General features: G+C 37.5%; 1 protein-coding gene across 2 annotated transcripts in view; it reads right to left on the bottom strand.

Moving 5' to 3' along the window:
* The window catches only part of ARHGEF28 (Rho guanine nucleotide exchange factor 28), a 169,744-nt gene that overhangs the window by 34,175 nt on the left and 118,424 nt on the right, over positions 1-17,145 (bottom strand). For both annotated transcript variants that reach the window (XM_060761673.2, XM_060761674.2), the window contains 12 exons: positions 15,440-15,587; positions 15,236-15,357; positions 14,166-14,306; positions 12,891-13,141; positions 11,355-11,477; positions 10,199-10,316; positions 8,109-8,363; positions 5,971-6,047; positions 4,590-4,768; positions 3,059-3,147; positions 2,155-2,337; positions 1,219-1,347 (listed from right to left, as the gene is read on the bottom strand). In XM_060761673.2, coding sequence (XP_060617656.2) covers positions 1,219-1,347; positions 2,155-2,337; positions 3,059-3,147; positions 4,590-4,768; positions 5,971-6,047; positions 8,109-8,363; positions 10,199-10,316; positions 11,355-11,477; positions 12,891-13,141; positions 14,166-14,306; positions 15,236-15,357; positions 15,440-15,587 — 1,815 coding nt within the window. The remainder of the gene's footprint in view (positions 1-1,218; positions 1,348-2,154; positions 2,338-3,058; positions 3,148-4,589; positions 4,769-5,970; positions 6,048-8,108; positions 8,364-10,198; positions 10,317-11,354; positions 11,478-12,890; positions 13,142-14,165; positions 14,307-15,235; positions 15,358-15,439; positions 15,588-17,145) is intronic.

The raw sequence follows: 17,145 nt of genomic DNA, 5'->3' as shown, positions 1-17,145 counted from the left end.
TGGCAGGGTGTTGACTAGATGGCCTGTGTGGTCTCTTCCAGCTCTATTATTCTATTATTCTATGATTTTGTATTCAACTTTTGACTTTTTCCTCATTTAATGATCTTCTCAAAACATAAGTTATGTTTCCACATAGAACTCAGATTTGTGGAACACCAATATTTATTCTATTTATTTAATTTAATTTATTATATCCCACCGTCCTCCCAACACAGGGCCCAAGACTACAACAAATAAGAACAAAGTATGGCTACAATCTCACAAAAGCTTTTTTTTTCAAAAAAAATACAGAAATATTTATATTAAAAGCATAAAAAGTTAAACAGTTTAAAACATACTGAAAACACTAACTAGATCAGTGTATAAAATACTCCCCTGCTACATGAATTACGAACCAAAGTTTTGGTGTGTGTTTGCCTTCAAATTGTTTCTGACCAATGGTGACCCTAAGACATCCCGATCACAAGGTTTGTTTAGGGGATTTGCCCATTGCCTTTCTCTGAGGCTGAGAGAATGTTACTTTCTCAAGGTCACCCAGTGGGTTTTATGGCCAAGTGGTGATTCGAACCCTGGTCTCCATGCTGGTTTCTAAGGATCAAAGGCTTGACTAAATCATACAAAGAGGAGAAGGGATGCCAATCTGGGAATAGCCACTGAGAAAGCTTTCTCCTGAGGTAAAGCGGAATTTAGGAGGCCAGGCCAGCAAACTTGCAGAATTTAAGAGACCCAGGCCAAGAGGCTACTTAACTATATTTTATGTCTAATTAAATATACTTAAATATAAGCTAAATACAGTATGACTGCTATATCCAAGGGGAATATGTTCCAAGCCCATGCCCTATAGATCTTAGTGAACACTATATTTTGACTATACATGGGCCAGAAGCATACCAAAGAATTGCACAGGAGGACCTAGAGGCCCAGAGACACTTTTGGAAGGAAAAATTCTGTGGAGCTTGAGTAAGTGAAACTGTGGATATTGAATTCATGGATAAGGAGGTCATACTCTATACTTAACTACATAACTCATCTAGAATCTTGGCCATTATCTGCTCCACATGAACACATACCAAAGATTATTCATGCCAGACTGTTAATATTTTGGATGAAATAATGTTTTGGTTGATCTTATTTTTCTTCACATTTTAAAAAGAATAAATTAGAAAGCATAGCAATTATACATTGTCCGAGCGATTACAATAATTAGCTCTTACTAACAATCTATGAACGATTCACAGACTTCAGCTTCATTGAGAGTTGTCAAGCTGGGTTCTCCAGTGCTCCCTTCTAATGAATTATTTGTTTCATTTACTTGTGATAATATTACAGCCATGTGGAGCCTTTCCGCTGCAGAGAGAATGAAAGTTAGGCAGTCAATAATTTAGCATCTGTGAATTAGACTGTTTTATTCATGTCCGTTATAATAAGACTAGGAAGAAGTCAAAATGGAATGACATGCGTACCACATACAGTGGGCTTCCAGTCTCTGCTGGAGTTTGGTTCCATGACCTCAGTGAATAACAAAATCCTTGCATGTTCAAGTCTCATTATTTACAGTGGTGTAGTAACATGGTGTCCCTTTTATAAGCTGACAAAAATCAAGGTTTGCTTTTTGGATGGGGGTATTTCAAAGCTAGGGATGGTTGAATCCATGGATACAGAGTCTGTAGATATGGAGGACTGACTAAATCTTGAAAAGGCAATTCTACAACTAGTGAAATTAATCTGTTTGCCATGCTGAGGCATGTATGTGTCAGGAAAAACATGTTAATAGCAAGGAATGCACATTTTTCATTTCTACACTGATCACTTAAGTTGATGTAGAAATGGATCAGTCTTGCAGAGTCTGAGAAGACTAGACTTAATATCAAGGGAAAACCTTTACCCCCTTTTTTCAGTAGCAAAATGCTGCAAAGGGTTGATCCAGGTCACCTTAATGCAGCCTTACCCTAGGTTAACCTAAGGTGATATAAGTTAACCTATAGTCTTAAATCAAGAGTAATAGGCACTTTCTTTCTTTCTTAGGTAGAAGAAGATGGAGAAAGCTTGCTTTCATACATGACCAAGAGAGTTGCCACTGTCCCTGGGCAATAAAGTTGGAGAAGGTGCAAGAAAAGAGTGATATGTATCTCAGAGTGAATGACACAGATTTACCTTCTTTAAGAGCTGCAGCCAGAAGTGGAGCCACCTGAGGTGTTTCTCCTGAGTCAGGTTTTATAAGCAGGTGTGGTTCTACATGGACATCTTCAAACCCACTCATGTCTCCAAGCTTTGCGTAAATATTTAGCTTCTCTTCCAAGCAATTGCAGATCTGTTGGTCGTGGTTACTTAAGACTACTGTAATAAAACACCATAGTGTTGTGTTAATGTCACACAGTTATTTCTCACTTATGAGTACGATGAAATTACAATTATCAATTATTTTCTAACCAATTAAGGATTCTAGACACTTTCAAGAAGTATAAAAGTAATGGATTACTTTTAAAAGAAATTGTATTATAAGTGGCAAACAACTATTTGGGAATTGATTGAAATAATGAATTGTAATTCGAAGATCCTCATTACCCATCAAGTTTCTTCCACGCAGGATTAATCCCCTTGGAGTTCTTATCTGTCAATAGTGGTCTGGAAATGGCTCCCAGAAGTGTGTGTGTGTTGTTCTTTTTTTACATTGACCTTTCTGGGTTGTTGAAAGACATATAGGTTCTCAAGGTAAATTTGAGATTATATCTAAAGGTGTTAGACAGAGCCTATTTAGACTTTAAATAGCTTTCTTTTTTCATGCTATTTTCTTTTTCCAGGCTATCGATTTTCTCTCTCATTCCTTGTATCTGTATCCCAAAGTTTAATAACACAATTACATGTGTGTGTCCCAAAAAAACCACTATACAACCCATAATCAAAAATAAGTAATACCCCCAATCATCAAATGAAATAAAAAAGAGGTGACATGACATTACTTCTGATTTTGATTTCAAATGACTGCATCATGCTTGTCCATCTTTAAAACCTTTGCTATGGTAAGATTTAATCTAGATTGATTAGGGCAGTGCTATACCTTGACATTTTTGGAATTTGGCTGATTTGGCTTCAGCTATCCTTCGATCCTCATCAGATTCGCTAATTTTTCCTTCTTCCTCCGGACAACTTCAGTAATACAAAATAAGCAAAGTAGATGATACAACAAAACATCTCTATGCCTTTCACATTCATGCTATTAATATATCAACATACATGTATCATAATAATAATAATAATAATAATAATAATAATAATAATTTATTTTTATACTGCCCTATCCCCCAAAAGGAACAATAAAAGAGTGGCAAACATTAAATGCCTGAGAAATATAACTTAATAAAAAACTTCAAATAATAAACAATAAAATAGAAAAAAATCAGAATATACTTAGAAAACAATAGCAGTTGATAAATTTAAAAATACAAAATAAAACAATTGGAACTCTAAAAATGGTCAGAAGTAATTAACACATTAAAAACATATCATACAGTTAGCAACAGGACATCAGGATAAAGTCAAAATTTAAATAAAGTGCTAATCCTCCTCCTCCCTGTATGCTTGAGTACACAAGAAAGTTTTTAACAACTTCTTAAAGGAGAGGAGGGAAGGGGCAGTTTTTGTTGTTTTGGGAGAGAGTTCCAGAGGTGGGGAGCGATCACGGAGAAGGCCCCCTCTCTCATTCCTACCACCACACTTGGGATAGAGGTGGGACTGAGAGAAGAGTCTCCTCCCCAAATTGCAGTGCTCATGTTGTTTTATATGCAGAGAAGTGCTATTCAAATAGTCTGGGCCTGAACCATTTAGGGCTTTATAGGTAATGACCAGCACTTTGTATTTAGCCCAGAACCAGATCAGCAGCCAGTGGAGATGCCGCAACATGGGAGTCGTCCTTTCATGGTACAGCACTCCAATTAGTAACCTGGCTGCCGATCTCTGAACTAATTGCAGCTTCCAAACTTCCTACAACTCCCTACAGACTATAAAATACATGCAGATTTACCATCCTGCTTAGAGACAATATAAAATGTCCTGAGATGTTAAGGATATTTCTTGTAGACGCATGCTATGAATTTTGCTTTCCTTGCATTCATTTCTGGCATGTTTAGATTGTATCCTTTATGACCATGTCAAGACAATACTTTATCAAAAGCAGAACCCAAAGCTCCTGAGAATCCCACTTCACAACTTTGCTGGGCCTTTGTTGTCTAAGGTATATGAAGGAAGAACATGAGTGGACTTTGTGGCATTCAATGGGACCTTTGGGTGGATGGGGTACTTAGAATTTGATCAGCTCTGAAGTTTTTCTATGTTTTTATTGCAGAAGAGCAAGAATATGTAGCTGTTACACTTTCAAAAGATTTCCAAACTGCAGTAACCAAACCTTCTTCATTAATCACATATGCCTGTTCAAAACATTCAATTTCATACAGAAAACTCAAATCTGAAATTAGCAAACCGCTAGCCATCCTGGCGGCAGGCAAAAGCAATTGTAACACAACACATATGGAAACCATAGGGCACAGACAACAAGGAGATCAAAATCCAGGTGGACAGTGTTTGCCTCTTACCTCTCCACTGCCTCTTGAATCTCCCTCATCCAGTGACTGCGATCCTCTTTGGAATTGGTATGGATTTCATACATCTCTGGTCCTGTGGATGAGGCGCTAATCAGGAACATCCCTCTTTCTTCATTGGCCACTTCTCTCACAATAAGTTTCTGAAGGGCTATCACAGCTGGCTTTTGGTCCTACACAAAAGAAATCACAAGTCACCATGATGTAGGGTCACAACACTGAGACTTTCAGATAACCCAACTATTTTGTTTCCACTGAGTTTAGTTGCAATTTCCCAAGTAACCTAAAGGGAATTTGATTTTCCGCAATTATGTACTGTTAAGAGCTGTCAGTGTTGCAATCAAGTGCCTTTGTGGTGGCTTTAAAAATACCTTCTCCTCCCGCCACAAGGTTGGCTAGCCAGAGAAATCATTACATTGAGGTAATGAGTTCCAGAACAGTCCCTTTTACAGTTGGCCCTCTGTATCCAAAGATACAGCATCCATAGATTCAACTATCCAAAGCTTGAAGCTATTTTAAAAGAATTCTAAAAGACAATTCTTAATTTTGCCATTTTGTATAAAGAATACCATTTCACTACACCATTGTATATAGTAATTGGACTCAAGCATTCACGGATTTTGGTATCCACAACAGGTTCTGAAAGCAAGCCCTAGGGGACACAAAGGTCACACTATACATTTAATTGAAATCAAGATGATATATTTAACAACATAACCTGTTAAATTCTAGTAGATACACAACCTTTGTGTCTACCAGAACAAACAACTAAGCATTTGTATACTTGCCCACAATGCCCTGCCTCATGTACAGAGGAAGAATTGTATAAAGCTACAGACAATGCGATCAGTGTTGCCCGTTTTTGGTCTAAAGTTATTTAGCTGCTTGTGCTCCCTTTATTTTTTCAGTTTTTTAAAAACTTATTTATTTATACAATGCTTTTGACATGGAATAAATAAAACCTGAGACATGGCCAACTGAATATAATAGGACATGCTCACAGACATATGGGCATAGGGTTTGGGCTTTAAGTACTTTGGCAGGCTTACACCCACTATTTAGTACTTTGACATTCTATAAATAAGATAGTTAATCCCTGTATGGAAGACCCACTTCAAACTATTTACACATTTGGTAGGATTCTGCTGATCTGGGCAGCGTGGAAGTACTTTAAATAAACTGAAATGTGTGTGTGTGCGCGTGTGTGTGTATTATATACAGTGAAACAAATATGATTCTCAACCTTCATGACTGTATGGGCCAACACAAAAGAGAGAGAAAATAAAATCATATACTAGTTGTCAGATGCACAAAAAGAGCCTGAATGCAAACACAATATCTAATTAATATCACGCCAAATACATTATTTACGTACCACAGCTGCAAAAATATATTTCTGGTCTTTTTCTTGTAAAAATAGCATCACATCATTCAAAAGGAGAGCTAAGGTATCTGGAAAAGAAAAGTACTTAATTTTCACAACTTATCTAAGAAATATAATGAAAAATTAACCCCCTGAATCCAATGTGTCCTAGAAAGTTGTTTGCTGCTCTAAAAATGCTATTTTCAGTATGACACGTGCACACACACCAAAAGCAGTAAAACAACAACAACTACAACAACTACAACATATATTAAGTGTAAAAAACAGGCAACATTTTTGCAGAATAACCCAGCTTTGAAAATTGTGGGTGGTCAAATACTTGCTTAGAGCAGAAAGAAAACTGCTAAAATTCCTTGTTTATGTAAAGAACTCCATCACTAGTATGAGATGAGTATCAACAGCATCTTCTGAACTCTCTCCTCCTGTATTTATTTGCCCTTTTCCTGAGATTGCTACCCAAGAAGCATGCTTTGGGATTAGTTTCAGTAGTGGCCTTTGAAATGTCATCTCCAGGCAGCCGAATATCCTCATGGCTATCATTTAGGCCAAGACATTTGCTAATGCTAGTGTGTGTGTGTGTGTGTGTGTGTGTGTATTGCTTCAGCTATATGATCTTTTAGACCTAAGGGCCCTTTCATACTACATAGTTATAGTAGTGTGATTCCACTTTACTGGAATCCTGAGATTACCAGTTTAGGAATGGGAGGGAATTCAGAGCTCTTACAGCTCTAGTGCCTTACCCTGATTCCCCAAAAAATAAGACATCCCCTGAAAATAAGACCTAGTAGAGGTTTTGCTGAATTGCTAAATATAAGGCATCCCTCAAAAGTAAGACCTGGCAAAGTTTTTGTTTGGAAGCATGCTTCCCCTGGTGGCTGAAAGCTGCAATACCATCCCTGCTGTACTAGTGGTCTAGGAACTGATATGGGAGATTGTTGCAGTCTCCAGACAGTCCTTACTTTTTGTGGCCCTGTGTGTGAGGGCCAATATATTTATTATATACAGACAACTACTGTACAGTATATAATAAATGTTCTCTCTCTCTTTTTTGTTTAACAATAAATGTGAATTCTTCTTCATGGAAAAATGTGTAAAACTGTGTAAAAGAACCTATAAGTCTCATCATGTTTGACCACCAAACAAACTATTTGGATAGTCTCAAGCCACTGGAATCTGGAGCATCAGATGTACTACACCTTCAGGATAAGTGATTCAGTGATCTTAACTTTGGGGAACTTAGTAGTAGAAAGCAGTGAAAATGTGTGTTTACCTCAGTACAGGCATGTAGCCGGGGGGGGGGGGGGAGGCTTGAGGGGCTTCAACCCCACCCACGAAATTCTCAGGGTGGTCTGCGAGAAGGCTTACTGGTACATTATTTAAACTGTTATGTTTATTCATATCATGATCTGATCACCATGCTCAATATATCGCATATGTGTGGGAGGGATAACGATACGAAAGGTTTGCTAGGGTAGATCCTCTCTCACTCAGATTCAGCCCCCACCCCCATCAAACTCAACCCACTCCAAATCAAAATCTTGGCTACAGGCCTGCCTCAGTATGTACAAATTGGCTAGTATGTGAATCAGAGGGTTTTACTTTTGCATTCCCCCCCCCCCCCCCCCCAAGCATCCAATTGAAAACCTATTATTCTGCAAAATATTTTCCATGGTATTATCACAGAAACTTGTGCATTAAAAATGTAAATATGCAATGTGTTGTCGAAGGCTTTCATGGTTGGAATCACTAGGTTGCTGTGAGTTTTCCAGGCTGTATGACCATGTTCCAGAGTCATTCTCTCCTGACGTTTCACCCACATCTATGGCAGGCATCCTCAGAGGTTGTGAAGTCTATTGGAAACTAGGAAGGTGAGGTTTATTTATCTGTGGAATGTCCAAAGTTTCTTTAGTGTTTCCCTTTAAACCTCAGTTGTCTAGTTTCCAATAAACCACACAACCTCTGTGGATGCCTGCCATAGATGTGAGTGAAACGTCAGGAGAGAATACCTCTGGAACATGGCTGCACAGCTCGGAAAACTCACAGCATCCCTGTAAATTTGCAATCCTTTAAAAACAGAAGACAGGAACTACATGCCTTTATCATAATCAAAATCATAAAAGGGAGAGCACCTTTGAAACGTCCTGTAGCTGTTTTCCAATAGACTAAGCCTTCATGTAAAAGCATTCTCTGCTTCTTGAGCAAATCCTGTTTCCTGAAGACATGCCCACTTTTCAGCTTGGTATATGTTTTGTTTTCAATCTTACTGAAGATATCGAGCAGTTTTTGCTTTTTCTCATATTCATTGACTTGTAAATCAACTGCTGCGATCACATCCTTGATTAGGGAAAGGGCTTTACATAGGTCTCTGTGTTCTTCACTTCCTTCTAAACAAAAGCAAACAAAAGCAGTGAAGTAACTGTGGCAAGACTTTCTCCTTTAATAATCTCAATGGATTTTCACAGGAAAGGGATACTGGCATTATTTTCATGTTAATTTCTGTACCATGCAATCCACTTTTGCAAATACCAATTAAGTGTATTACTTTGAGGTTTTTGTGTTTTGACAGATGAAAACTTGTGTGACTGCACTAATATCTGCATTCAAAATCCCAAATACTTTCCCCACTACATGCATACTTTACATGTTTGAAATATGGCTGTTATTCTTCTAGATTCCAGCAATAACACAGGTTGGCGGAGATGAACTGGTGGCCTGCATGAAACATGTTTTTAAAATTATTCATTTCTAATGCACTAAACAAGGGCACTGCCATTCTATTTGTTAGGTGCGACATAAGTCTTTGTCATATACTGATACATCTGTCCAGATTAATTTTAAGTTCTGAGTATTCACTATGAATGTATTGTGTTTGACATGTATACTTTTTTTCAGTAGGGAAGATGGAGTGACAACAACACCGCCCCCCCCCCCGGTGGCTGGAACCAAGCACAGCCTCCAAGATGCCAAAGATGGGGAAAAGCCTATATACCTCTATCTATTTACAGTTGTCTGGCTTGTCATTGTATAACAGCATTGAATGTTTGCCATATATGTGTTCTGTGATCCGTTCTGAGTCCCCTTTGGGGTAAGAAGGGCAGAATATAAATACTGTAAGTAAATAAATAATACATTTAATATTGGTGTTATGTGTTATTTAAATTGTGTAATGTATTTTTAAACTGATGTTATGGGTACGTCTCTTGTTTATTTATAATCCTGCTGTTTCTTCCAATCTCTATCCATAGGGTAAAGCAGGTAGGAAATGGTTGTTGATATTGTTGTGGTTCAATTATTTACTATTGCATTACAGATTCAAGGATCCAGAGCTCTAGAAATCACTGCTTCTTTTCTCTTTTATATATAATTTTTTATTGATTTTTTCAATGCACATAAAATTTAAACTCCAAAGGTTACAGGGAAAGTGTGGGAACAATTACGGGAGAAGTAAAGAGGAAAGAAAAGAAAGAGAAAGAAGAAAGGAGAAGAAAGAGAAAGGAAAAAAAGGGGGGAAAGGGGCAGATAAAATCAAAGAGCAGGTTATAAAAAAACTCATTAAAAATGGAAATCACTGCTTCTTAAACTGTGGGTCCTGACCCCAAATGCTCGCTCAATGTTGGGGTCACAAAAAATGACAACATTAAAAGGTTTCTGTACCCCACCTATTGACACAAATCTGTTAGCAACAAAAGTATAGTGTTTACAGTGATTTCTGCAGAAAATGCTTCAGCTGTATGGCACAAAGAAGAAAATCAGTCTGTTTAGCAAGCCTTGCAAATGCTGATTTACTATCAGTAAATGTTTAATTGTATACCTATTTTATATATCTATATACTTGGAGTTGCATAAAAAATTTATCAGACAGGAATAGGTAGCAAATGAAAAAAGGTTTAAGAAGTACTGCTATAAAATACTGCTCCTAATCAGGTGAAGTGTAAAAACATAGAAGTGCCATATATCAGTCATTAAAAGTAATGTCCATTCTGGAAGGGATACACCTTGGATTTAGCAAGTTTGGGAAAGCTTCAAATGAAATTGTGTGTGTCTCATTTGTGGTGGGGAAAGTTGATTGAATCTATTAATATACAGCAGGTTATCATTTTTATTTATTTGAGAGAGCAATATGTTTTTTATGAGAGTGAATAAGAAAGATAACGTTAGTGTTGCTAATATTAATCAGCAGAATAAAACTTGAAGATTTCTTGTGGAAACTGCTGCTCACCTTTGGAATACTGTAATATTCTTTCAACTAGAACAGGGTATTTTGTGATTCTTTGAGTGACAAGCAGAATGCATTCTGGGATTCCACGACGTCGGGCCAAAAGGTTACTGTTTCGCAGCTTTAAAAACAGATGGAAAGTTTTTAAAATACCAATCTTGTTTAACATGTTTGATAAACAGATCATGTATCACTTCTATTTTAGGGGTAGGACCTCTCTGATCACTGCTTTAATCTATCCATATTAACCTAGTCTCATTTTAGCCACACTATTCAACTAGAAGCAATAAACTAAATAACTATATCAAACTTCTCTGATGTGTTGGGTATAATAAAAATGCAGTCTAACATACATGGTGGACACTAGTTTTAGAAAGGCTGAACAATCTCTTTCAATTCTTCCAAATGAGTATCATACTAATGAGGCATGATAGTCTGTAGCTATTCCAAATACTGGTAAATGTAGAAGTCGCCTATGAGAATGAAATGGTTGTGTTTTGCTTCTTGTTGTGTATGCTTTCTGTTTTTCAAAACTATGCTAAGTGAAAAATGGTTGATTGATTAATATGTGAATTTTTGCTTCAATGTGAATGGCTTTTTCAAAGATAAACACAAAAGAACCGCAATCACTAGCCTTACTGAAGCCTTACAAAAGCCTTACTGAAGGCTGTGATCCACTGTGGAAAGTAGTATGTTGACCTTCAAGGATACAACTATGAAGGCATTCTTCATATAGCCCTTTCAAGTCAACACAATATCCCAAAACATTTTTGCATCCACATTAAATGCATTAAATTTCCTTCTTTGAAATATATACATAATGGCAAAAATAGTAGTAGCTAGCTATACTTCACATTTATATAGCATTTTAAGACATCCATGGCTCATCTAGCTGAAATCATTATACCAAACCTATACATTCAGTCATCACGACTGCCTCCCTATGAGAATGAAATGGAACTGGAGTGAAAAGAGACTTAAGACCATGCAGTGTACATATGGCAGAGGGGAAACTAAACATATTTCTTGAGCCGCTCTTCTATAAAAGCTCTCATCTACTTCTATCAAGCATTTTTCTTCTATAGTAGAAGCTCAGCTAGTGTTATGTATTGTCAAAGGCTAGTTTTATGTATTGTCGAAGCTAGTTTTGATAACTTACTTTAATGAAGTTCTGAAACTTTTTGTTTTGCTGAAGTTCTTTGAAAAGGTTGACTGCTTCCTTCTGATGACTACAAAATTCCCCATACGTGGCTTTCATTTTGTCTGCATTCTCCTCTGAAAACTGATGAAATAAGCAGCAAGTTTATTTATTTATTTATTGCATTTATATACCACTTGTCTCACCCCTAGGGGAAGTGGTTCGCAACATACTCAATGGCAAAATTCATGTATAAAAACATCACATATCAAATCAACAACATATGATAATAGATTAAAGCCATTAAAACTATAAACAACAATTAAAGACACAATGTAAAACCTTTAGACCTTCCAACAATCCCGAGGTTATCTTTAGCTACTTCCATATTTCCATATTTCTGTCCTTCACCAAATGCCTTCTTGACTAGCCATTCTTAAGTTGTTTCCTAAATGCTAGGAGGGAGGGGAACAATCTATTCTCATAGGAGAGGGAGTTCCACAGCTGAGAGGCCACCGCTGATAAGGCCCTGTCTCTCATCCCCACGAATCACACCTGCGAAGGCGGTGGGACCATTAGCAGGACCTCCCCAGCAGATGTTAGTGTTCTAGTTGGCCCATAAAGGGAGATGTGTTCAGACAGATAAGCTGGACTGGGACAGTTTACTTAAACCGTAATCATGGAATTTCTACCATATATACTCATGTATAAACTAAGGTTATCTATAAGTGGAGGACAGGTTTGGAGGTCAAAATTATGGATTTTGATATGGCCCATGGATAAGCTGAGTGTCACGTTTCAGACATAGGAAAACACCACAGCTGCCATAGGTGACCAGCTGTTCCTGGCTACTGCTGTTTTCATCTCACCCAGAAATTCAAAAAGAAGGTCAGAAGCAGCACCACAGCAGAGAGAGTAAAGAAGAGTCAGTGCACCTGGGAATAGGTCTTTTTTATTATTATAAGAATTAAAATACAATATTTACACTGATCCACAGATACGTTGCCCTGGATTGTATGTGTTGAGTTATTGCCTTAAATTTCTAGATTTACACTTGAACATACAGGCTAATGATTCACACTGAATGCACTGGCAAATTACACGTTGTTACATTGAGCCGGGTATCTGCCAATCTACAGACTGAAGTAACATCTCTCATATAAATCACTGAGATATTTATTTAGTATTGATTTTTAGTATCCTGTCCTTTGTAATAAAATAATAAAATGATTCCATGATGGTCAATATATACAATAGAATATCATTAAAATGCAGCTCAATTTGAATAAAAATTATTTGAGAGTATTTATTTGAATGATACAAATCATCAAACATATCCATGTTATTTCTGATCAATGGGGAAGGGGAGATATTTCCAAAAAGCTGGCATGCTAAATCTGGACTGGCCATGGCCCAAATTAAGCCTTGGCAGCCAGAGGTTCTTCTCAGCTTTGCCACAATTAAGACCTCCAGTTATTCTCCCTACCTTCCTACAAAAGTTCCACCTTTTCTCTTCTTTTATATAATTTATATGTATATTTCAGTTCATTGTTTTACCTGCTGAACAAGGACGTCTCCAATTTGGGTGATTATAAAGTTTCTGTCACTTCCCTCCTGAGCAGATTCCTGGCGTCTCTCCTTCATTTTACAGAAAAACTGCTGGTGCAGTTCTAGAAGCTCATCTAAGCAAGGAAATATTTTGTCCACTGTGCTGTGGTCCAACTGTAATTCTTCTTTCATTCCTTTTCTGAATATTTTAGACATAATGAACAGGGTGTGGATATGATGAACTTCGGTTTGCATCAGCTCTGCAGTAAAGGAAAATTAAACACACAATAAAAGACAAACCATATGCTTAGGAGTCAGTTCTGAGTATTAATATTTATGTAACTGCTCCTGTACCAATAAGAAGGTGATATAATAATAATAATCATCATCATCATCATCATCATCATCATCTTTCTTTCTACTCTGCCACCATCTCTCCAAAGGAACTCTGGATGGCTCACAGAAGCACTTCAAATGCCACATGCAGACAACAATACATAAGTACAAATACAATGACACAAGTACGATAACAGTGCATAAAAATCTCATTAATAAAATTATAAAAATTTGAAAATTATAAAATTCCAAAAAAAATCTGCCAGCCAGCTATCTGTCATAACCATCAATCAAAGTGCAGGCCAGTACTATCAATGATTCATCACACTGGCCATGGATTATTCAGGATCAAAGGCCTGTCTGAAAAGCCATGTTTTTAGACTCACCCGGAAGGTCTAAAGAGAGGAGACTAATCTAATTTCCTTAGGGAAGGCAGACTATACTGTCTAATACCTGATGGAATTGGAAAACCACCTAAAGGAAAGGCTTGAGAAGAACTAAACATGCTTAGTGGGCACACAGTGGCTGAATGCCAGAGAACCGAAGACAATATTGGAGGGGAAATGAAATTAAATGTAGGATCCTGAGAAAAGGTCTTTCTATAGCCCTTAACAGGAGCAGCGTTTTGCAGCATTTTCCTCAACTCTGCCTAAACACTAAGTAAAACCTTTTATGGAATCACATCAAACAACATCTCCTAAACTATCATCATGAAAATATGCTTGGCCACTAGCTAGAGAATCACAAGTGTAGCCATGAACCCTGCAGAAAGCTACATGAATAATGCTGTTGCCAAGTTTTCACAGATCAGCCAAGAATGAAATACAGTCAAGTTAGAAATAAGTTTGGCTCTGATTTCGAAAGTGGTGCGCATTTTCATTTTGTTCCGCTGGCAATCCCATTGGATTTTATGTGAGTATCGTGATGAAGAATCTTGAACACACTGACCAAAAATGACATCTTGTCTTTTGATAACATCTTTTTCTTGTTTGTTACAAAATGATGGGTCCACAACAAGACTCCAGGATTCAGCCTCAAATTCCAGCGTTTCAGTGCTGAGATCACTCCATAAAGAAGCATCAACATCATCTGTAGCAAGTAAATGGAATACTTTAAAACCATACGAACAAACATGAAGATGTGGAAGTTTGAGTCAGCAATTAGATATCCCCCCCCCCCCAAAAAAACACTTGGGTTTTTAAAAGTATGATCATGACATATTGATAGATCTCACATATTAGTATGCATACAGTATGGCTCACGTATCTGCAGGAGATACATTCCTGAACTTACTATAAAAACAGGACACCAATGTGAGAGCAGGGCTCCTGAAAGATTCCAGCTAGAAGCAGTAAGATGCTTGAGCAAAATATTTCCCTGGCCTAGCCACACCCAGGTCAACCTTGGTTGTTACATGGGATTTTTTAATCATTCTGAGCTCAGTTTCCCATATAGATAACACATTAATAAAGTAAAGTGGGAGGGGGCATTTTCCTACATCCGCCAGGATATTCTGTAGTATGCTTCCACAACAAGTTACCATAAAGATGCATTCAAGGCTCTAGCAAATTTTTAGAAAGGAAATGTTTCTGGTGGCTAGGAAGCCTGGACATCACAAGACTATACCTAGGTCACCTGGAGTCCAATGCAGAGACAATTTACTACAATGCAGCCTGAGTCCTGCCACATGCACAATGGAGGATTTTCTTACAGCGACACCAGAGGCACTCCAAGTGGTCAGTTTCTGGTCAAAGGGCATTTAGTACAATGCCAAGTTTTGGACTTAATTTTGTTTTTAAATACATTATAACTGTACCTCCAACTCACTTCTGACATGATAAATAAATAACCTGGAGTCCATTGAATGGTTACGCTACCAAAGATAGGTGGACAAGAACCAAGCTTAGAAAACATTTTTTTAATTACAGATACCAAAATAATCCAGCAAACTTGCATTGTCAATTAATAAGTCAAACATTTTTGCATGGAGAATATTTCATCTAGAGTTCCTCACGAACCTTCAATGGTCAAAGAGTCAACAGATGAAGTAGTCCCTACTGATTGCAAAAGTTCCTCAGAGTGTGACCTAGATCTCCAGCTGTTGGTATCCACATCTGGCTCCACAGGAGATACATATTTCCTAAGGGTTTAAACACAGGTATGCACATCATACATGCAAAGTGATTCCCTCAAACAGCAACATATCAGAGAACATCAGTTACCTTTCTATGCCAGTACTTGGAACACTTCTAGATAAAGAGTGCTGTTGTTGCAACATATCTTTTTTTAGAGTAGATGATCCAATGGGTGTTGAGGTAGATGGCTGCATTGCAGAGAATGTTGGCTGTGGGATGTCTCTAAATGATGGGTCTGTAAAAACATTTTTACATGTTGAGATGTTGGTGCTCAATATTATCTATTACTATTGCTGGGCAAGAGCTATACGCTCAGCAACATATCTAAGAATGAGCAGTAAGTCAAAACCATTGCGTTCTCCCTTTCCCCCACTGCCAGGTTATGTGCAGATTACATGGAACTAGCAGAATGACACAACTGCCCTCTGTTATTCATGATTATGAGAGTAAACATGTATTTAAGATTAAATACATCTATGTAATTATTATTTGAAGATGTTAAAGTTTTGAAAGGATTAATTGTGCTAGACCAGTGGTTCTCAACCTTCCTAATGCCATGGTCCCTTAATACAGTTCCTCATGTTGCGGTGTCCCCCAAACATAAAATATTTTTTGCTGCTACTTCACAATTGCAATTTTGCTACTATTATGAATTGTAATGTAAATATATGATATACAGGATGTATTTTCATTGACTGGACCAAATTTGGCACAAATACCCGATACACCCAAATTTGAATACTGGTGGGGATGGGAGGGGGATTATTTTTGTCATTTGGGAATTGTAGTTGCTGGGATTTATAGTTAACCTAAAATCAAAGATTATTCTGAACTCCACTAACAATGGAATTGAACCAATCTTAGCACACAGAACTCCCATGACCAACAGAAAATACTGGAAGGTTTTGGTGGGCATTTATAGTTCATATACAATCAAAGAGCATTCTGAACCCCGCCAATGATAGAATTGGGCCAAACATCCCACAGAGAACCCCGTGACCAAAAGAAAATATTGTGTTTTCTGATGGTCTTTGGCAACCCCTCCAATACCCTCTCCTGACTTCCCCAGGGGTCCCGACACCCAAGTTGAGAAACGCTGTGCTAGACAGTGAAGTGATACAGCATCTAGTACCAAAGATATAAAGCATATTTTGTTCTTAAAACCCACATTTTCATAACTTGCTGTGGGTTTTAAAATAGAAATTTAAACTATTCACTTAAGCTAGTATTTCTGTTAATGTCAGCAAGGGTGTGAATTTTCAAATACACACGAAATGCTGATTTACCCCTTGTTCTGTAGGCAAACTATGGTTTGATCTAATCTAGAGGTAAAGTACACCTTTAAAATTGCTGTTTTAAAATATTCATTCATACACATTAAATTGTACATGGGAGAACTTAAAGAAAGGTAAAAAGGGGCAGAAAAGCCTGTGACATACCCAGTAACACAACAAATGGATACCTGTGGACTTCCAGATGTTTCTGGTCTACAGTACTCATCAACCCTTGGCAATATAGCCACAGGTGAGAAATTATGTGACTCAAGAACATCCAGAGAACCACAGTTCTGGTTTATAGATTGTTTACATGTGGTCACCAATTCTCAAGCATTCAGTTAAACTCACAATGAATGGGAAATGTTTAATAACTCAGTTACTCTGTTTTATTTCAATTTGCTATCATTTTCAATTCAGAATCCATGGGTCACGTTTTGTCCAACTGAAGGAGAAAGAAGTGATCCTCAAATGTGCTTTCCTATGCAATCTCTTCCCCTACTTTGTCTCTCACAAACT

This window comes from Anolis sagrei, chromosome 2 (assembly GCF_037176765.1).
Source record: "Anolis sagrei isolate rAnoSag1 chromosome 2, rAnoSag1.mat, whole genome shotgun sequence".
NCBI lineage: Eukaryota > Metazoa > Chordata > Lepidosauria > Squamata > Dactyloidae > Anolis > Anolis sagrei.
The sequence above is the reverse complement of the archived record's forward strand: the minus strand, read 5'-3'. Positions and strand labels throughout refer to the sequence as shown.